Genomic DNA, 22,411 nt, shown 5'->3' with positions numbered 1-22,411 from the left:
TCTCAGGAGCTGCTTGGCCTGAGTGCCTTCAGTGGTGAGCAGCTGTGATGGTTGCAAGGGGACAGGCTGGAGGTGGGGCAGCCTTGGCCTCCTCCCTGTAAGATGAGGGGTCCAGAATACCTACTTCACAGGTGGGGGTGGGGTGTTAACCCAGTGCTGGCACAGAGCAAGGCACTCCCGAACCAGTGACCGAGACAGATGGTCCAGTGTCCGTCAAAGTTGGGGGCCTCTGGAAAGTGTCCAGACTAGACAAGTCCTTTCATGGATTAACTCGCGAGCAGGACCCCTTAGGACAGTGCATCACATCCAGAGCCGACGCAGCCAGTGCTTTCAGGCTGTGCAATTACTAAACAGAAAAAGCCCTGATCAAAGTCTGCACAGGCACTCTCTCGCTGAGGCTGCAGACTGGGGCCTGCTGGGCACAGCCACACTCAGGTCCCTGGGGATCTCACCAAGCCTCCTGACCGGGTTGTAGTCAAGGTCCAAGGGCCCTGACGGGCCAGGCTGGAGCTGGATGGGAGAGGGAAGCCCTTGCCTCTAATCCAGGACCACTGCTGTCCCCAGCCTGGTCCCCTCCAGGATGAGCAGCCTTCAGCCTGGTTTAAGTCACATACATCTGACGCATTTGCATTTTTAAGCATATTCTTTTATAATCAGGATAGTCTTTTAAATACTGTCCAAATAAAAAAAATTAAAAAGTTAAAAACCCCAGTAACGTAACTGTTTGGTGGCACTCAGTTCACTAAGGACAGACACCAAAGCTGGTGTCACCAGCCCAGTGCTCCCAGGGCCACCACGGGGCCTGGACGGTGCTCTGGGTGTTCTCAGCAAAGCCACCCACTTCCTGAGCCAGCAGTTCAGCTCGTGGGCCTCAGGTTCGCCCGCCTGTATGACCTCAGGGAACTTTCCAGGCTGACCCTGCACCCCTGCCCAGCATGAATACTGGTGAAGACAGGATGGTGCACCCCTGCCCTGCGGAGCAGGCCCCTCCCACCTTTGAGCTGAACACGGAGGCAGCTCAGGAACCTGAGACAGAGGTCTGGGGGGAAAGGTGGCCGATGCGCCCCGAGGGCAGCGGGGCCTCTGCCCAGCATCCTGGGAGGCCTGTGTGGAAATCTCCCTCACAGTGTCCACCCATCTGTGTGATGGTCTCACCACCTGTGCTGACAGCAACCCTGCCCCCAGAACCTGACCACCCTGTGAAGGCCCAGCCCAGGACCCCCAGTCCCACTCGGCATTTCTGGTCCTGGTGGGCACGGGAGATCCCCGTGGAGAGATTGCAACCTACAGATGAGTTGAAGGTCGTATCCTTCAACTCAACAGCAAAAGCACAAACCACCCCACTGAAAAACGGACAAAGGTCTTGAAAAGACCTTTCATTTCTCCAAAGAAACATGAAAGGCCACGTGAGTAGTGAAAAGCATGCCCAACTGCAGTGGTCACTGGGGATATGCAAGTCAAAGCCACGAGATGCCACCTCAGGCCCATGAGGATGGCAATATGGGCAAGGGCACGTCGGCAAGGATGTGGAGAAAGGGGAACTCTGGTGAGAAGGTAAAATGGCGCAGCTGCTGTGGAGAGCTTAGTGCATAGAATTAACTGACCCAGCAACCCCACTCTTAAGTGTGGATCCCCAAAAATACAGGTGTTCAAATAACTTGCACACAGAAGTTTACAGCTATACTGCTCCCAACAGCCAGGCGGTGGAAACACCCCCGTGTCCATCAACTGATGACGAGTGAACACAGCGGACTAGCTCAGTCAGAAAATCACAGAAGGCACCGCTGCATGACCGTGAGGGCCACCCCAGGAGACGGGCGCCAAGAGGGAAGCAGAGAGGGGCCACGACTATGCGGCTGTTTATGTGAGATGGTCAGCACAGGTGAAAACCAAAGGGACAAAGTGGACTGGGCCACTGGGCTAAGACCAACACCCAGTGACCAGAGGCTCCAGGAGCAGTTCTGGGCAGCCCACTGTCCAGTCCAGGTGTGAGGGCTGGTCTGAGGGAAGGGTTTGGGGCCAGGAGTCCCAGAACAGGTTGCTGCTTCAGCAGCCATACAACTCAGTCATGCTCAGCTTACTCCTACTTATCATCTGAGCTGCAGAGCAAAGTCCACCGACTCCCACTCAGCTCCATGGTTCTTGGGAGGCCGAAACGGCAGCATCTGCACCAGTTCTTCTTTGCCCCAAAGGACAGTGGTGGAGCTGGGGGAGGCAAGGCAGGTCAGCACTGCCCAGTATCCTGCCAAACTTCCCCAGATGCTACACTGCCAGGGTCAAGGGGCTGGATTCTTTACTGAGGCACCTGAGCTGTGGGGCATCCTGGCTGCAGCTTCTTAATAAAGAGGCAAAAACCTTCCACAGACACAACCTCCAAACAGGAGCCTCTCCCTGGCATCCCACCCTTTCTCAGGCCATCTGTGGGTGGAAGCCCCTTGCAGACAGGGCCAATCTCCACTAAGGCGCTGACAGCACAGCCCCTGTGAGTCACAGAAGGCAGCCTCTGTGGCTGCTCAGCCGTAGACACAGCTGTTCCTGGGTCCTGCACACAGGGCCACTGTCCAGCAGAGAGGGATCTGGACCCGGACTCAACAAACAGGCCAAACCCCGAGAGCTGCTGGTGGACCCTGAGAAACAACGTGCTTCCTAAGACATAAGGATGGGAAGAAGGGCAGGGGGCCCCCTCAGCCCGACGCTGCCTCATCTGTTCTGAGGACAGAAGGGACGGGTATGTCCAGGCTGGTGGCAAAGGCTGCACTTCCGGGGTTTCTTGGCTGCAGACCCTGTGTCTGAGGAGCCGGCCCGAGGCCTCTTGCTTCTGGCCTCCAGCCCCTGGGTTCCTCTCCTGCTTCCTGGCCAGATGGGGCCTCCGAAGGTCCCTGTGGGGAGAATGGAAGGTTGCTGAGTGCAGACGGGAATGCCCTCCGAGAGCCTTGCCACCATGGCCTTGGTTAGGGGCCCATGTCACCTCACATGCAGAGACGAGGACCTATTAGCCCAGCCACCCGATCGCGTGCGCGTGCGACAAAGACACGCTGGCTGTAACCAACACTCGCTCCCACACGCCGTGCGAGGAGCCTGAGCTCTGGACCCTCCCTGTCCCTCAGGAGCCTCACAGCATGGACTGCCCCGTCACCCAGGACCAAAGACACCACCTCCTCCCAACAGGAGACCCCGATGCCCGCCGTGCAGGAGGTGGTCCAGCCCTGATGCCTCCTAGACAGACTGCCTCCTACAAGGCAGACGTGGGTCCCTTGGAGCAGTGGTGTCTCCAACCCCTGGCCTGCACCCAGGCTCTGGGCTCTTCCTGTGTGTGCAGACCTGCCACGTATGTGTCAGGATCACAGCTGTAGGTTAATAGGAATGAGAGAAAGGGAGAAGGCGCCCATCTTACTGAGTAAACAGGCTGAGAAACCACACCAAACGGCTCAAGGACATACAGACATACAAGGCCATTTGGTCTCTCTCAGACACATGACCAGGTACCTGCTGTGTCCCAAGATGGCCAGGTACCTTCAGGTACCTCATCTACCTTGACCCTCTGTCTGGGCAGTGGTTCTCCCCACACCCATCTGCGGGGGGCCGACTCAAACCGTGTAACGTGGGGCAGGTTCCAAATGTCAGGGACAGGGCTTCCGTCTTACTACACCAGGCCCCGACACAGACCCTGCCAGCTTCACAACGGTAGGAGGGGCTCCCAGGTCAAGCCCCACCGTGGGGATCCCAACAGGCCACGTGGCCAGTGTGGGCCTCATGGTCCCTGTCTGGGAGGCACGACGGAGACAAGAGCAGCTGTACATGGAGTATTGTGCAGTGCCGGGCATTTGCCCGGGGCAGAGCAGGCTGCCCGTGACCCCGCGGGTGTGAAGTCCTGGTAGGGAGGGCAGCCCCACCCCTCACCTGGGGCCACGTTCTCGTCCACCCACTGGAAGAAGCCGCACTGGTGCTCACGGGGCTGGGCACACGTGTGGAACTGGCGGCCCTGGTTGGGCCCCTCCTTCTGCACGGTGCGTGTGACAGCCGGCTGGCCACACAGGCAGGATGCGCCACCGCTGCCACCACTGCCAGGCCTGCTGGACCCGCCCAAGAGAGTCCCTGAGCCTGGGGGGTGTTCCAGGGGGCCGCCTGGGGGTCTGGACGCTGAGGAGGGAGGCCCGGCTCCTGGGTGGCCGCTGTCAGCCCATAGAAAGAAGCTGCAGCCACCACTGCCACACTTGTAGAACTGGCGGCCCTGGTTGGGGCCCTCCTTCCGGACGGTGAGCAGCAGGGCCTCCTGACCACAGTTGCAGGTCACCGAGTTGCTCTCACTCTCAACGGCGGGTGGAGGCAGAGTCCTGGTCAAAGCCTTCGAGGGCCTGGTGACGGGCGGCCGGGGCTGGCCCTGCTGGCCACTGTCCATTCTGTTCAGGGACTGACTAGCCTGCAGGTAGCCGGAGGTCTGGCTGGCAGGCTGGCTGACTCGGGCGGCGCCCTGGGAGAACCTGAGGGCCAGGATCTCCCTCAGGGTCTCATCACACCCGCCGATGCAGCCGACAAATTCTAGGGGCATGGTTGGGGGCAGGCTGCCTCGTTTAAACTTGAACTTCAACCTGTGAGAACAGAAGATGACAAAGCACTCAATCCTTGGGTTAAGAGTCTTCTCCTGGGTCCACAGGGGGCTGTCCCCGACCCCCACCCCAGGGAAGCCACACAAGGCACAGCCACCTCACAAGAGGGAGGAGGGGGCTGGGGGGGTGGGCTCTGGGACCCAGTCAACCGCCCACACCAAGGTGCCTCTGAAAAGTGCCTGTCCTCGGGCCCCACTGCAGCAAGGTCCAGGGCCTCTTGGCTTATGGCTTGGTAATGGCGCCCAGCAGCAAGCGGCTCTGCCCTACTGTTAACCCAGATGTTATTCTGGCAAGGTTGGAACACAAGCTGTTCTCATTTTTTTGCTTTGAAAATAAATTGTATCCTAAAGACCTGTTAGTATGCAATTGTTACAAATTAACAAATATTTAAAAACCTGCTTTCACTTTGAGAATGTGGTAAATCCTCATAAGCATAAGTTCTCTGAGATCCTTGTGATTTCTGACACATGACCAAAGGTCCAAGGGCCAGTCGAGCGTCCATCTCACCTGTAAACTGGGTGCGGCTGGCACACTGGGCACACGCTCACATCCCTGCTGGCCTCCAGCACGCTGTCCGGGAACCAGACGGCCGACCGACACTCAGGGAAGCCCGTGCAACCGAGGTAAAACCTGGGGAGCAAGGCCGGGTCAGATGGGCGGCCCCGACGCTGGGACGGTGCCATTGGTGGGGACACTTATGTCTGATCACAGGTGATACTCAAGCTTCTGGAGACATGGTCCGTGACACCAAGTGACGGGAGGCCCAGCCTGCACTTGTGTCCTTGAAACCCCCTCAATCACTGCTGATGCTGTCTCCTGATGAGAAACCACCAAGCCGCCACCAGCGCCCAGACTGAAGTGGGGCCTGGCTGCCCAGGGTGCCCTCCGAGCCCCCAGCTGGACGCGCCTCAAAGAACACAGGCCTCACCCTCCTGCAGCTCTGTGAGGAGCAGATGGGCTCAGTGGGTCACTGATCAGGAGGCCTGCGCCACCGTCCATGGAGCATCGTCCATCCCCAGGGGACAAGCCCTGCCTCCACCAGCCCTCAATTCCCACGAGGCCTCACACCCAAGGCCACCATTTCAGCACCAGCACCCAGTCTGGGCTTTTAAATAGGACACAGAACCAGAGGATGGGCCTGCATGACAGTACTGGGCCTCAGGGGCGGGGGTAGGGTGAGGCATAGCCAGACACTGACCCGCCACTCTTCCTGGTCTTAAGAACCATGTCCCGGCTGCACTGAGGACACTTCCTGATGGGCTCGGGCACAGCCGGGAGGGCGTCCTGTGGGGCTACCTCTGTAGCCGCCCCGAAGTACTGGGACAAGGCCTCATCCAACCTGAGGAAACGGAGAGCATTTCAAGTCAGGCGCCCATCATGCACGTGTGACTCACACAGCATTCTCCCACAAACGGGGCCATGGGGGCCACGTGGCCTGCTCCCGAGGTGGCCGCTCCCGAGGTGGCCGCTCCTGGGAGTGATCCAGCTGCAGGCAGGTGCCCCTGCCTCACCACCTGCCCCACAGCAAGCAGACCTTAGGCCATGCACACACTCCAGATGGTCTGGAATCAAGTCTAAATGGCTCGTGCATTTCTTTTCAAAATTGGCATGGAGTAAAAAAATGTGTTATTTCCAACAGAATACATAGACACGCTACTGGCCACGGGCACCCCCGAAGGCCCAAGAAAACGGGGCACACGCCCACACTTGGTGCACCCACAGGCAAACCACCACCTGCTAACTCAGGATGGGATGGAGATGGCATATCTAAAGCCCAGAACGACTGGACCAGACCCTCCTGGCTGTGGCTGCCAGGCTGACAAGGCTCTGGTGTGAGGAGCCAAACAAACGGATGGAGAGAAGGGAAACTGCAGGTGGGGTGAGTGCCTGGCAAGGCCACAGTGCACGGAGCGGCCATCCCCAGGGCCCAGCGGGCCGCCCAGCACTCACTTCCTGGCTTTGGCCACGGCTTCGATGAACACCTGCTTGTACTTCTGCACCTGCTGATGCAGGACCACCAGCTTGTCCTTCTTTCCCTCGCAGATGAGCTTCAGGTCAGCCTCCAGCTCGGCCCGCAGATCAGGCTTGGACATCTCGTAGCCCATGGAGTCATAGCCTGTGGACAAGAGTAGCGTCGTGTGGCCTGGATACACTGTGGGGCTTCGTGACCATCACCCCCAAAGCCCCCAGCTCCTCACCTTCCACGAGCCCCATGCCCAGGTGCCCAGGGAGAAAGCGCTTATCTGGCGTGAGCCCGACGTACATCCGGGCCTTGATGGTCTCGATGTGCTCAGCGTGCGTGGCGTCCGTACCTGCAGGCCATTCCTGTCACTCAGGCTCATCCTTAGCCCCCAGCCCCACAGGCCCCTTCCTCTGCCTGGACTTCCTACTCCAGGGGACACAACTCCACTCAGAGCCAGCCGTGCAGAAGCCTCGGCAGCAACCTCACCTCTCCTTCACACCCACTCACTCCAGCAGTCACATCCCGCTGTAAATCCCCTGTAAGCTCCTCCCCCCACCTCCCTCTGCAGTGAGGGCTGGGGCTCTGCCCTGCTCCACCCTCTCCCTATACTCCCACCCTTGTGGCGCTGGTCGCCCTGGACTCAGCTGCCCTTAGAGCTGTGGTGAAAACTGAGGGGCAGCAGGTCAGTCACAAGGAACCCACCTGTAAAGCCTGGGCCACAGGACTAATGGGAAAAAGTATTCTGGCCCAGTTTCTTTAAGAAAAAAAAAAAATCTGATTTTTAAACAACTATGGGAAATACTTTATCAGAAGCTAAGCACATGGTCATCCATGAAGAACCCGAGAGGCAGACTCAGATCGCATGGGGGCCCTGCACGTGCTGAGCAGGTGAACAAAGCCAAGCGTGACTGCCAGAAAACAACCGCCACTCTCGGCTGCCAAGCCGCCAAACCCTGATGCTCCTGAAGAGGAAGGTACCTATTTTTACGTGGGTCTTCACAGTTTTAAATGTTGGTACCTTGCTAAATATACAACAAAAACCAACAAATCCCTGTGAGGGCCAAGAACGCTGGTCAGCGTGGCCCAGGTGAGCCTGAGTGATGGGGAGCGCCTGTGTCCACCTGCGGACGCACAGGGCCGCGGCCAAGGGCGCCGACTGTGGCGTCACCTGGACCCAGGGGCTCACGGCTCACACACTCTGTGCCCTGAGGCAAGCTCTTCACTGCTCCTGAGCCGCCCTTCAGCTATGAAGTACGGAGAAGACAGCCTCACTTCAGCTAAGGAGTACCAGTTACTATGACAACCAGCTACTGACCAATGCCGTGCTTCTCCATGAGGGCAATGAGGTCAGCCTCGGTGAGCAGCTGGGGGGGACTGGTCTCCCCGTCCACCATCTCCACAGTGCTGGGCTGAAAGCAGGTGCCTTGCTCGTAGACAGGGAGGGTCTACAGAGGCAGAGACGCAATGGTCAGCCCACCTGGTCCCTGAGCCAGGAAAAGGACGGTCCCCCGCCCAGACGCGTCACCTTGTCACTCCAGCGATCATACGGGTACACGTCCAGATAGTTCCGGGCCAGGATCATGAGGCCGTGGGCCACGAAGCGCTCCTGCGCGATGTCGATCTCCACAGTGGTCTCCTGGCCCTGGGCATCCTGCGAGCAGCAGGCCAGGAAGTGGCGGACGATGAGCTCGTACAGTCGCTGCTCATCCCCCTGAGGGCAGAAGAGGAACCCAAGCGCCTCCAGACACTGTCTGGCCAGTGCTGCCTCCCAGCCCAGAGCTCCACACCCGTGTGCAGGGCAGGCAAATCCATGCTGCTTGTGGGTTCAGGCCCATAAACTTCACAAGTGGAGTCCCCTTCCCTCAAGACTGGAAAGCAACTCCTCTGACGTAAAGCCTGTCTGAGCAGGAAAAAGGTGAAAGCAAGTTTCCAAGAGGGCCCGTGTATGCAGGACATGCGGCGTGAAGACACTCAGGCAACCCCAGACCTACCACAAACACAGGGTAACGGTAACCTCTGCCCTTTCAGTTACTAGAGACACAGTGAGGCCCCCTGGCAGGAGCCTGTAAGACGTTCACACTCAGATCCCAAATCCTCCTCTAAGAACATGTGCAAGGGAGATGTGACATCCACACACACAGCCACGGTGCAAACGCCTGTCGAATACAATCCTTCAAAGCCAAGCCCAGCAAATCTAGCACATGCACACAACCATCAGATGTCATGCTGCACGACCAGCCCAGTCTCAGGGGGAGAAGGTGGGGGCTGTGTAAGGGCTCAGCGAAGGGCCGCTTGGTCTGCGGGAGGGTCAGGGAAGCAGTGGAGGGAGGGGACAGCATGGTGCGGGGCCTGGATGGCCTGTGGGACCCCTCAGTGAAGCCAGGCACAGACTGTGGGAGGAGAGTGTTGATATGACATCTCTTCCCCGCAATGGAAGAGAAATTTTCAGTCACGCTGTTCCTGAAGTCAGATCCCACAGAGCAGATTCAACCTAGGCCTGAGCCCTGACCTCCTCGTGGTCCCGAGGCAGCATGGCCAGGAATACCCACCTGCAGGCTGTCAGTGTATTTGGTGGGGTGGATGGGAGGGTGCGCTTGGTCAGACTTATTCCCATTGCGTGGGGTGGGGCCACCGCGCTCTAGAATGTTTCGAGCAAAGGCCCCCCAGCGTGGATCCGGGGTCTGTTGCTCCACCAGTGCCGCCAGGTCTAGGTCTTTGGGGAAAATGTTCGTTTCAGTTCGAGGATAGCTGATGTACCTAGACAAGGCCAAACACACACAATGAAAAACGGCTGAGGTGGTCGAGAAACGACTGAACTGACCCAAGAACACTGGTGACCCCAGTAGCAGCCCATCTGATCCAAGACGTTGCGGTGCCCAACCGTGGGGAAGTCCCGAGACGAGACCCCAAGGGGAGGAGCAGCAGGCACTCCTGTGGGTCACTCCGAGGGGTCAGAGCCGGTTCCAGGCCGCCCACCCTAGCCCCGCCCTCCCACAGGCACACAAGTGCCACATGTGCTGCCTGCCCTGCAGGGTTCCCGCGCCCCGTCTATGAGAGGTCAACAGTGGGATCTGGACGTACTCTGTGGGATCTTATTTTAGGTTGAAAGTGACTCTGACGTGCCCTTTCCATTCTAAAAGAAGACAAGGCCAAAGTCTCTCCATGGAGAGCTGGTGACATCTAGACAGTCTGGTTTCCCCACGAGCTCAAGTTCTAAGATGCTTCACCCTGACTTAGACGCATCAAACTCTCTTCCCAAATGAGGACTCAGGCTTACCCTTGGGTGTAGAGCTTTTCTGCAATCCTCATGGTTTCTTTAGCATTTATCCTCAACTTCCGAGATGCCAGCTTCTCCAGCTCCTGTCAGATGTGTGACAGAGCACGGGTCAGAGAACACAACATCCACACCCTCTTCTTCAGCACCCCTCGGCCATCACCCTGGCTGTGTCACACACGTGTAAAAGGCTGTGCTGGGGAAGGACTCCAGGCCCGTCAGACAGTCAGGCCACAGCCCAGGGGTTGTCGGACTCTGAGTGCAGAAGCCAGAATGAGTGGGGACAGGAGTGGACACACTCCTGGGCACAGGCACTAAGGGATCTGACGAGGAGGGCTGGACAGGGGCGGGGCCAGGAACTGCGTTTCTAACAACGGGCTAAAGGACTTATTCCACTGCCACAGTCTGAAACCTGCACTCTGGGGACACCATCCAGACCTCGGGGCCTCCGATGGTGACAAACATCCATGCAGGCATTCAGGGGGTCACCAGCTATCCCTTCCTTTGGTGGGGGGGGCCCTCTGAAAATGCTGCTGGCTACATATCTGAGCACGTCAACCAGCAAGGGATGACGCACGTAGGGCCACTGCACACAGCCTGTAACCCGTGCTGCCCCTGCTGTCCCACAGGCTCCACCTTCAGAGTGAACACACCCTGAACTCTCCTGAAGAGTGGGGGCTGGGAAGCGGCACCCTAAGGTGTCCTGCTAGGTGGCTTTTCCTGGGGTCACAAAATTTGAGACGCCCTATTTGGGGGCAGGTTCATAAAGTGGGTATGCAAAATGAGGTTTACACAGATTATGCAGAAACAAAGAAAATGCTTTTCCACTTTGATGGAAAAAACTAGCTATTCCAATAACAATGCTGTTAAAAAAGACAGGGAAAACAGAGGACAACACCAAAACCGCAGCAGCAACCACCCAAGGCTGGGACGCTTCGGTGACTTCTCCCTGCTCGTTCCCCACGCCCCGCACAGAGCAGTTACGACACGTTTATTAGCTGCTCGAGCACGTCCTGCTCTGGGGTCTGTTTTCCTTCCTGCGTGGCACCAGGAAGACAGATGCCCCTGGGCACATTCTGCAGCAGAAGCTGGTGCCCCCCACGGACGCCAGGGCTCCTTGGGGCTGGCACAACGCCCCCCACCAACTTCCATCCAGAACGTACCACAGTGTCCAGAGCTTGAGGCCTCCACTTGCTCTTGGCTTTGGACCTGACCTCTACCACCGTCGCCCTGGGATCCTGGGAAGATAGGGAAAGCTGAGGTCACCGTGGCCGGCCAAGCATCTTCCCCAGTTCTCAGGGCCTGCAGAGCACCTGCTTCTACCCAGTTCCCCAGCTTCCAGCTCCAGGATCTGTGGTTCCTGGCTGGCCTAGCGGGTCCTTATCTGCCTCTGGCGAGAGTGCACTGTTTTGGGACAGATTCCAGCTACACATTTATTAACATTCCTGGTTTCACCTGAAAGTTCTACAAGTCTTTCCTTCCACAGTCAAAACTGTTTTCATGGGGTCTTACTGGTGCCAAAAGCTGATGTCCTGAGATGCATGCTGAAAACTGCAGTCCCGTGGGACACAGGACAGAGAGGAGCAGCTTGGGAAGTCCCAGGACAGTCTTCCCAAATCACCACCTTCCTAGACCTTCTCAGACCTTCTCACCTCCATGCACATCTGGTAGAGGACGAGACATGCCGTGTGATTGAAGAGACGATGCCTTTTCCAGCTGAACTCTACCACGCCGTCCCTGTGGTCATGAGTCACTGTCGGAGACACAGGAAGGCCATGACTCGGAGAGAGAGGCCCATCACAGGGACAGCAAGAGCCACCTCAGACACATGACAAAGGGGCGAAGACGGCGAGGCACAAACCACCCCCTGGACCAGTACCCGGGCTGCCCTACAGGCCCCGGCCCACACCTCGGATCTTGTGGAAGACTTCCGGCACAAATGCCTGAATGGCTTTGAACCTCTCCACCACGAACCCCAGGGTGGGGAACTGGCAGCTGCCGTAGCTGATAAGCTGCTCTGCCAGCACCTCGGGGAAGATCTTCTGCAGCCGCAGCGTCTGGAACCTGGTGAAGGCCGCCCCTGGCAGAGAGGATGGACAGAAGTAGACACCACAGATGGCAAGGTCACGGCTGGATGCGCGCCCAAGCCCCAGTCCCCCACTCCCATAGCCCCCTCCTCACCGATCCGCAGGTCCAACTCCTGCCTCACATCCACGGCGTCGCTCACTCTCTGGTCGGGCTCCGTAAGGTTTTCACATGCCGTCCGGACAGCGCGGGTGGTGATCTCAGAGAAACGGGCTCGCAGCACCTGCAGGCTGGGCTTCACTGCGCAACAGAGGGGGCACGGGGCAGGCTGGTCACACGGGCTCGCTGCTCCCAAACCACCCTGAACCCTGAGGGGGTGAACCAGTCCAAGAGGCTATGGTGTCCAACTTCACTGGTTCAGTTAAATTAGCCATGTGCTGCCTAAGAGGGAAGCCTTGTGGTGGCCAGGCTGAGAGCTGTCAGAAACAGGGGCTGAATGCATCTCAGCAACCAGCTGAAGAAGCCTGGTGAGCCTCGCGAGAATGCCCACGTCCCTTGCTGTCTTGGGCCTTGGGCCTAGGGAAAAGCACCCCCACTCTCTGAAGCCCAACAGTGGCCTTCAAGTCACCCTCTCACTTACCTGAAATCATTCAGCGGATGTCAATGGTTATTTAATGTCCAGGTATCGTACAGCCTGGGCCAAACAGGCAACAAGCCCTGGGCTATGGGGGCCAAGCCCTGACACACGCCTGGTGAGTCTGGCAGGGGGACCTGGGCTGAGCACCACCCACTGTGGCCTCAGATACTCACCGGCCTTGCACACGTGGATGACCTCAAACCCAATGTTTTCACCCTCTCTGTCGCAGTCGGTCCAAATCACCAGGGCCTGGCATTGCTGGGCCTCTCGCTCCAGAGTTTTCTGAAACGCCCAGTTGGGATAAGAGGGTAAGAGCAGGCCCTGCGGAGCGATCGCCCGACAGCTCTGCACTGGACCTGCCCACTGCTGGCGAGGCTCCTTGAGATGCCAGCTCGGTGAGGCCTGTCCCCACCGGGGCACTGAGGAGGCTAGGTCACCAGAGCAGCCAGCCTGCCTGGGAGCTCCTAGAAGACAGGGTTTATACCATGACACCCACGTGAGGAGCCCAGAAACTTGGCTCTAACACACACTTTCAGCTCTAGGAGTTCTGACCATGTCCTGGGTTAAAAAAAAAAAAATCAACCCTGAATTGAGATTCATCCCAAGAAGGGCCCCCAGTCGGGAGTGAACCAAGGACAGGTGCCCCAACAGCCTGAGAAAGCAGAGTTCAGGGCCAGATGGCCACTCAGGGCCTGCATTCTCCCTCCAGTGCGGGGAGCAGGAGCTGCTCTGACAGAAGCACGCTCACCCCCAAGATCTCCTCAGGTGGCCACAGTCCACACAAACGCTCACCCGGGCCCTCAGCCACTTAGCCGAAGTGGCCTCACCTCTACAGAAAGGATGGGAATGTTTTAAACCATGGTGCCTTGTTTAGTGGAAAACCTCAGTTCTAAAGCCATCAAAACATATAGAAACCTCTCCATTTAATTACGTGGTGGTTGTTCAACTGCAGGGCCACGCGTCTCCCAAGATCCTACCTTGATGTCTACAAAATTCTCTGGGCAGTACTTTTCAATTTCTGCTTCAAACAGGACAAGAGGATTGCAGCTCTGCCTGGAAAGGAAAACACAAAATCCTAACTCAGCGCAGGAGGGAGAAAGCCATCCCAGTGCCCTGGTGGTGCGTTCCCGCCAGACACAGGCCCCGAGAAAAAGCCAGAGGACATGAGTGAGACTGTGACCTTCGGAGAGGCACTTCCCCTGGGGATTAACAGGAGCTGCTGAGAAGAAATTCTGGAGCCCTTTCCTGTATATCTGCAACAGGGTAAACGCAACCCAAGGTCTGGGTGGGGAGTTCCCTAGTTGTCCAGTGGCTAGGACTTGGCATTTTCACTGTACAACCCTGGTTCAATCCCTGCTTGGTCAGGGGTCTGGGTATTTTGGGGAACACACCTGAAAGCGTGTATTTATTCTAAGCATGTGGTGAAAATTCACAGCAAACAAGTTAATCCTAGGTCACTGCCATGGTATCTGCGGTTTGTGTCTTCCTAGATTCACAGGCTGGAATCCCAACAACTGTGGGATGGTGCCCGAAGGTAGGGCCTCCTGGAGGCCATTTGAGCTCTTATAAGGGGCCCTGGCCGGCTCTCAAGACCATCTAGCGCTCCGACCTCTGGCCTCTGTAAGTGGGAGAAATGTGTTTCTGTCCTGCACAAGACACCCACTGACTGTGTTTTGCTACAGGAGCCGAATGGACTCAGTTATCTTACTGCTGTAAGTTACCTAACACTGACATGCCTCAGACTTCCCGTGATACTTTACAGGTCACTGTAATAATCAGAATGTTCTGCCCCCAGGGATTGAACTGACCATTTGCGAAACTGCATCCGGAAATCATGGGCCAGCAAGTGTCCTGAGACTGAGGTCATTACCATGGTGACATTCTGAATGAGGACAAAATTCACGTTAGCCTTGTTTTTCTTTAAACGTCAAACTTTTTATTTTGTATTGGGGTACAGCCAATTTAACAATGTTGTGACAGTTCCGGTGAACGGGGAAGGGACTCAGCCACACACAGACGTGTATCCATTTCCCCCCCAAACCCCCATCCCATCCAGGCTGGCACATAACACTGGGTAGAGTGCCACGTGATACACAATAGGTCTTTGTTGGTTATCCACTTTACATCAGCCTTTTAGCAATTAGATTTTGCCAAGTCAAAGTAGGGAACTTTTATAACTTCTATCAAAGAGAAAAAAAGTGGTTCTCAGGGGGCTGGGGGGAAGGGAGGATGAATGGGCAGAGCACAGGGGCTTTGGCGGCAGTGAGAATACTCTGCATGGGGTCCTAATAGTGGGTACAGGTACACATTCACGCAAACCCACAGAATGCACAAGAGTGGGGTGAACCCTAATGTCAACTTGGGACTCCAGGTATAGATGATCTCGTGTATCCCGTCAACTGTAACAAAGGTGCCATCCGAGGGGGTTGCTGGGGGGCTGTGTTGAGGCAGGGTGTGTGTGTGGGAAACCTCTGTACCCTCATCTTAGCTCTGCTGCAAAGCTAAACACACACAACCTCCCCAAACCAGAAGACTGAAAAGAAATAAACAAATACACCTCTTCAAAGCCAAAGCCACAGTAATATTAATACCATTCTAATTCTGGCTCCATGATGCCTTTTATATTTAAACTACAGTATACTAGCTTGTCTCTTGTCATAGACAGCTACATTGGGACCATGTTTTATAAAAAATAGACTTCCTTATGAATTATAAAATGATAACCTGTCACCAGTGATCTTCAGGTCATAGAAACAGTTTTTCTTAAAAGACATTGTATTGTCTACAATGGTCAGGCTAATTCTCCTTGATTAATTCTAAAACACAAGCTCTCTCTTTAGCCATCACTAACACCCCAAGGAATGTACAGCAAGATGGCAGGTGGATCCAAAAGCATCCTTCAGCCACAGGATAGAAGCCCTGCAGCACCTACCTGGCCACACAGATGATAATCAAACTCATAGATCTTGTTGAATCTTGAAAGTCCTTCCCTCTAGAAAGTGAAATAAAAATAGAAAAAAATATATAAAGCACATAAAAGACAAACTGAGTCCTCACATAAGGATCAAGCAAACTCCTGCAGAATATTACAAATGCAACAGAACTTCCTACAGCTAAATACGAGGCGAGATCACTAGGCCCATTTGTGAAGTGGCCCCTCCACACTCAGGGAAAAGCAGGGACCTGGTCATGTCCACTGAGGTCAGCGGACATGTTTCTACAGGTGAGACTGGACTTGTCCAAGATCACGTGACAATTACTTCAGACAGGATTACGACGTGTGTCACCAGTTCTCAGTTCTTCACACATATCTCTACTTCCCAGCCATACAACTGCACCAATAAACAGGACCATGGGCAAGTCATTCACCTTTCTGAACCTCACTTTATTCTGAGTAAAGTCATCTGTAAGGTCCCTCTCTCTGGCTTTGAAATCCAGTGAAGCTGTGAGTCCCAGTCAGGCCTGGGAACCAGCCTACACCTGCCTCCTTAGCTATACTTTTCTGTGAATGAGACCCTCTCAGAGAAGATCCCAGCCTTCAAAAAGGTGTTAAAAGTAACTACATGTGTGAGTTTCACACCAACACAGCACATAAGACAAGACACAAGCAAAGTGGGACTCTGGGAACCTGCAAGCACCAAGGAGGATTGTGTCCAGAACATTCTCCCCCAGCCTCACACAAATTTTCTGTGGGGAACAATGAGTGCAGATCCCTTCAAGCCACAATGGCAAACTTAAAGTGGGAATTTATTTTCATATCTGATACACCAGTTCACTGGGTCTAGTGCCGCTGCTGCTGCTAAGTCGCTTCAGTCATGTCCAACTCTGTGCAACCCCACAGACAGCAGCCCACCAGGCTCCTCTGTCCCTGAGATTCTCCAGTCAAGAATAGTGGAGTGGGTTGCCATTTCCTACAAACTGCAACTGCTGCTTAAGCCCTTTTAGTCCAGAGAAGAGAAACAGTTGAATCAGCAGCATTTCTACCTCTTTCTAAGAACGCATCAAAGCTTCTCAGACAAACTCCTGCTTGGGCTCTGATACGTACCAAGGCCCAGACTCTCTGGCTGCCACAGGCTGAGTCCAGCCAACAGCCTGGCCCCAGCCCAGCCCCCGTGGTGTGTGTCCATGGTCCCCACTTTCCTGGGAACAGTCTTGAAACTGTGTTCTAATCCTCTTCCGGGGGATGACCTGTCTAATAAGATGTGTGCACCCCAGGGCAAAGCTCTCCCAGGCAGTCTCCGCCAGTGGACTGTCCTGAGGAACCAAAACGTTTTCCTGGCATTTCAAACTTGCCCCTGACCGACTCCCCCTAAGTTCCCAGCTGAGGACAGCACTCAATTATGCATGATTCCATTGACTGGGTAAGGTGCTCAGGAGTGGGCTGCTTAAATTCCAGCAGAGTTCTGGAGCCTAGAGAAAGAAGAAAACTGTGTATACAGACCAAGAAGGTGGCTTCAGTGATCTCTCTGCAGAGTCATCCATGCCGTCAAAATTAGAGAAAACAAACAAACTCCCCTCCAGACGCCAGAGCAGTCCCTGTTCTAAGCACTCTACAGGAAGTGATAACGTTGCTGCCACTGAATTTACAAGACTTCTTCTGAATATAAATCCTCAAAGATCTATGAGTTACTATCAGTGGTCACTGTCCAAGTGGGACTGCTCTGCTTATACACATTTATGTTCTCTGAACTATCTTCAGTAGTTACTACCGTTTAAGTACTACTATTCAGGAGAAAAAAGGTTTTATCTTAATAGTGAACTTCTCTCAAACATATATATGTTTCTACATACAAGTCTTTTCCATGATGAGTATCTAATTACCTATCATAAAAAAAAAATAATAATAATTACCTATCATAACTACGACTTGATTTTACCCCCTGGTGCCATTACTTGTTACTTCCATTCTTTTCTACTACTAAGCTGCAAAGGCCATCCCCTGATTCTGAGCTCTGCGTGTGGATGTCTGGGCTCCTCCTTCAGAATTTACGTCCCTGAAAGGCAGGGATTATGTCATGGGAAGCAACCCCTGTGTGAGGGCTAAATAAGTGAACAGACCCATCTCTGTCTTAGAGAGTGACATTCATGGGAGAGAGGGACAAGCAGCTGGAACGTGACCCATGACAGAGATCCCAGCATCAAGAGCTGTGAAAAATGCATCTGGAAACAGAGATGAAAATAGATGGAGAGGAGCCTGAGGAAAGACTTCACAAAACAGGTTACTTAACATCACACAGAAAAATTAACCCAAAATGGATCAATGACCTGAATATAAGAGCTAAAACTCTTTCGGTTTGCCAATGGTTTCTTCAGTTCAGTTCAGTTGCTCAGTCGTGTCTGACTCTTTGCGACCCCATGAATTGCAGCACGCCAGGCCTCCCTGTCCATCACAAACTCCCGGAATTCACCCAGACTCACGTCCATCGAGTCAATGATGCCATCCAGCCTTCTCATCCTCTGTCGTCCCCTTCTCCTCCTGCCCCCAATCCCTCCCAGCATCAGAGTCTTTTCCAGTGAGTCAACTCTTTGTATGAGGTGGCCAAAGTACTGGAGTTTCAGCTTCAGCAACATTCCTTCCAAAGAACACCCAGGGCTGATCTCCTTCAGAATGAACTGGGTGGATCTCCTTGCAGTCCAAGGGACTCTCAAGAGTCTTCTCCAACACCACAGTTCAAAAGCATCAATTCTTCGGCGCTCAGCCTTCTTCACAGTCCAACTCTCACATCCATACATGACCACAGGAACAACCATAGCCTTGACTAGATGGACCTTTGTTGGCAAAGTAATGTCTCTGCTTTTGAATATGCTATCTAGATTGGTCATACTTAGACATGATAGTAAAAGTATAACCAACAAAAGGAAAATTAGATAAACTGGATGTCATCAAAATTAAACTTTTTTGTATCAAAGAACACTATCAAAAGAGAAAACAACCCACAGAATGGATGAGAACATCTGCAAGTCATACATCTAAGGAGGACCTAGTATCCTGAATATAGAAAGAACTCACAGCTCAATAACAAAAAGACAATTCAAAGCTGGACAAAAGACATGGACAGACATTTCTTCAAAGGCAACCCAGCAACTAACAAGCATATGAAAAGATGCTCAGTGTCATCAGTCACTTGGGAAGCACAAACTAAAACCACAAGGTATTTCACACCCACTAGTATGGTGGTGGTTTCGACTGTGCCAAAGCCTTTGACTGTGTGGATCACGACAAACTGTGGAAAATTCAAGAGATGGGAATATCAGACCATCTGACCTGCTTCCTGAGAAATCTGTATGCAGGTCAAGAAGCAACAGTTAGAACTGGACATGGAACAACAGACTGGTTCCAAATCGGGAAAGGAGTACGTCAAGGCTGTATATTCTCACCCTGCTTATTTAACTTATATGCAGAGTACATCATGAGAAATGCTGGACTGGATGAAGCACAAGCTGGAATCAATTGCCAGGAGAAATATCAATAACCTCAGATATGGAGATGACACCACCTTTATGGCAAAAAGCAAAGAAGAACTAAAGAGCCTCTTGATAAATGTGAAATAGGAGAGTGAAAAAGTTGGCTTAAAACTCAACATTCAGAAAACTAAGATCATGGCATCTGGTCCCATCACTTCCTGGCAAATAGATGGGGAAACAGTGACAAACTTTATTTTTTGGGGGGGCTCCAAAATCACACTGAAGATGACTACAGCCATGAAATTAAAAGATGCTTGCTCCTTGGAAGAAAAGTTATGGCCAACCTAGACAGCATATTAAAAAGTAGAGACATTACTTTGCCAACAAAGGTCCGTCTAGTCAAAACTATTGTTTTTCCAGCAGTCATGTACAGACTGAGAGTTTGACTATAAAGAAAGCTGAGTACTGAAGAATTGATGCTTTTGAACTATGGTGTTGGAAAAGACTCTTGTGAGTCCCTTGAACAGCAAGGAGATCCAACCAGTCCATCCTAAAGAAAATCAGTCCTGAATATTCATTGGAAGGACTGATGCTGAAGCTGAAACTCCAATCCTTTGGCCATCTGATTCAAAGAACTGACTCACTTAAAAAGACCGTGATGCTGGGAAAGATTGAAGGTGGGAGGAGAAGGGGATGACAGAGGATGAGATGGTTGGATGGCATCACCGACTCAACGGACATGAGTTTGAGTAAACTCTGGGAGTTGGTGATGGACAGGGAGGCCTGGCGCGCTGCAGTCCATGGGGTCGCAAAGAGTCGGACTGAGCGACTGGACTGACTGAGGATGGCGATAACTGGGCTTCCCAGGTCGTGCTAGTGGTAAAGGACCCGCCTACCCATGCAAGAAACTTAAGGAGTTCAATGCCTGGGTTGGGAAGAACCTCTGGAGGAGGGCCTGGCAACCCACCCCAGTATTCTTGCCAGGAGAATCCCATGGACAGAGGAGCCTGGAGGGCTCTGGTCCAAGGTCTTGCAAAGACTCAGACACAACACAACTGAAGCAACTTAGAATGCATCCAGAACAGTGATAATTAAAAAAGGAAAAAGTGTTGACATAATATGAAAAAACTAGACCATCAATGGAGAGAATATATTATGTTCCAGGCAGTGTGGAAAATAGTTTGGCAGTTCCTCAAACAGTTAAAGATAGAATTAATTTATGACCCAGCAATACCACTCCTAGGAATTTACCTCAAAGAACTGAAAATGGGTATTCAAATGAAAACTTGCGTGTAAGCGAACGTTTACAGCAGCTCTATTCCCAACAGCCAAAAGGTGGAACCAACCCAAATGCCCACCAACTGATGAAAGGATAAACAAAATACGATCTGTCTATACAACGGGATATTATTCAGCTGCGGTGCTAACACACGCTATAACGTGAAGCTTCCAAAAATGCTAAGTAAAAGAAGACTGACACAAAAGGCCACATATCACATGAATCTCTTCGTATGACATATCCAGGACACATCTTTGGGGACACAAGGCAAATTAGTGGCTCCCAGCGGCTGGGAAGAGTGGGGAAAGGAGGGTGACTGCTTAATGGCTACGGCATTTCCTCTTGGTGTGATAAAACCTGGAACTAAATAGAGGACAAAACTGGGGGTGTAGTGAACACTGATGAATGGTACCTTCAAGACAGTTGATACTCATCCATGAAACACGTGGCTCTCTCATCCTCTCTTGCTATGCCCACTTGTTCCTTCCCCCAGCACCCTACACTCTCAGCTTTCCAGTTTAGAACTTGCCAAGCTGTTTCAAGCCAGTGGGTTGCCTTTTGTACATGTGGTACATGGAGCAAAGTGTAGTTGCTCAGTCGTGTCCGACTCTTTGCGACCCCATAGACTAGCCTAACAGGCTTCTCTGTCCATGGGATTTTCCAGGCAATAGTACTGGAGTGGATTGCCATTTCCTTCTCCAGAGGATCTTCTCAACCCAGGGCTTGAACCCAGGTCTCCCACGTTATAGACAGACGCTTTACAGTCTGAGCCACCAGGGAAGCCTATGTGGTTCTCACTGCCTGGTAAAACTTCAAGACTGAGGTCAAATGTGCACCCAGAAGTGCTGAGTGAGGGCCTGCTGTACTCCACACACATATTGGGTATGAGGGATACAGCAGGGGACCCAACAGCCACAGCTCTTTCCTTCGGAGCTGAGGGTCCATGGAAAGGCGACGGGGACTCGGATGAGATGAGCAACTTGCACAGCACATTATGGAACTGTAACCAGGAGGTGCCTTCCAAGTAGAAAGGGACACAGTGACAGTTTATCACACTGCACCCTGACCCTTCTGGGGGAAAGAAACGTGAAGAAAAGGTTCCCTGAAGAAGAGACACTTAAACGGAGGCCGAAGGATACAGAAAGTTAGCTGTGTAGACAGGCCAATCTCAAGGAGCCTGGAGCCCTAGGAGTTGGCATAGCCTGGGGCTGGTCACCAGGACGCTCAGCTCTGGGAAAAGGTGATGCTGTCAGCCAGCACCCGTACAACCTCTGCTCCAGTTCCCACCACCTATAGGCAAGAAGCAGAGGCCTGAGGACCCTGAGATGTGAAAGAAGGGACTTCCACCCGCGCGCCGAGATATGTCCAGAAAACCATTTCGGGGCCCACTTTTGTAACTGAGAGCTTCCTGAACAGCTTGTAAGGCCTCCGGTCACCCCCTTCCCAAACCTTTTCACCGTCTCTCTCCTCTGCGCCTCCCGTGGTCCAGAACAGACACTATCGCCACCTCGCCCGCCGGAACAGGGGCTCGGGCAGGTCGCCGCGTCGGATGCACCCAGACCGACGACCCCGCAGGCTCCAGAGCAAGCCAGGGGAGTTCGGCCGGCGGTTCCGCGTCTCAGACCAGCTTGGCACCCGCCGCCGCCCAAGGCGGACCTAAGTTCTCCAAACAAACTAGAGACATTAACTCCGTTTCTAAACGGGTTTAGCCCGTCGGTCGTAGCAGGCGCCCGGACGCCCTGCCCCGACGGCGGGGACGCCCGGAGGGAGCAGAGGCCGCTCGTCCCCGTCCCGCCCGCCCGGGGACCTCCTCACCCGCCGCATGCGGCCGCCAGACAGCAAGTCGGCTATGCCCTTGGCCGCGTCGTTCTTCTCGGCCACGCAAAGGATTTTCCGCACGCCTCGCAGGGCCACCTCCATGGCGGCGCGAGTCAGGGCCCGAGTACCGGGCCGCGGCAGCCCCCGGAGAGCGCGGTGGGCGGCCGGAAAGATCATCCCCGGGCCCAGCGCATCTGCAGCGCCCGCCCCGGGAACCGGGAGTCTCCAGCTGGCCCGCTATCCCGCGCACAGCCCGCTTCCGCCCGCCTTTCAGCCGCTTCCGCCAGCGCTAGTCGCACAGCCCCGTGAACCACAACTCCCAGGCCGCCCTGCGCGGCCGCCTCACTTCCCTGCCTTCCCGCTCCGCTCTCGGGAAACGCAGCTCTCCGGTTCGGAAGTTGAC

General features: G+C 54.1%; 1 protein-coding gene across 1 annotated transcript; it reads right to left on the bottom strand.

Moving 5' to 3' along the window:
• Positions 1-1,769: 1,769 nt before the first annotated feature.
• On the bottom strand, positions 1,770-22,350 carry TOP3A (DNA topoisomerase III alpha). The gene is made up of 19 exons (XM_005887285.3): positions 22,006-22,350; positions 15,439-15,498; positions 14,315-14,388; positions 13,484-13,559; positions 12,680-12,788; positions 12,026-12,169; positions 11,754-11,924; positions 11,497-11,597; positions 11,008-11,082; positions 9,848-9,930; positions 9,120-9,327; positions 8,096-8,281; positions 7,886-8,015; positions 6,806-6,919; positions 6,558-6,723; positions 5,806-5,946; positions 5,115-5,237; positions 3,901-4,589; positions 1,770-2,879 (listed from the first exon to the last, which is right to left on the bottom strand). The coding sequence occupies exons 1-19, from the start codon at positions 22,183-22,185 to the stop codon at positions 2,701-2,703; spliced, it is 3,009 nt and encodes a 1,002-aa protein (XP_005887347.1). The 5' UTR covers positions 22,186-22,350; the 3' UTR covers positions 1,770-2,700.
• Between the last annotated feature and the right edge of the window lie 61 nt (positions 22,351-22,411).

This window comes from Bos mutus, chromosome 19 (genome assembly GCF_027580195.1).
Source record: "Bos mutus isolate GX-2022 chromosome 19, NWIPB_WYAK_1.1, whole genome shotgun sequence".
NCBI classification, from domain to species: Eukaryota; Metazoa; Chordata; class Mammalia; order Artiodactyla; family Bovidae; genus Bos; species Bos mutus.
This window is presented reverse-complemented; position numbering and strand designations above follow the sequence as displayed.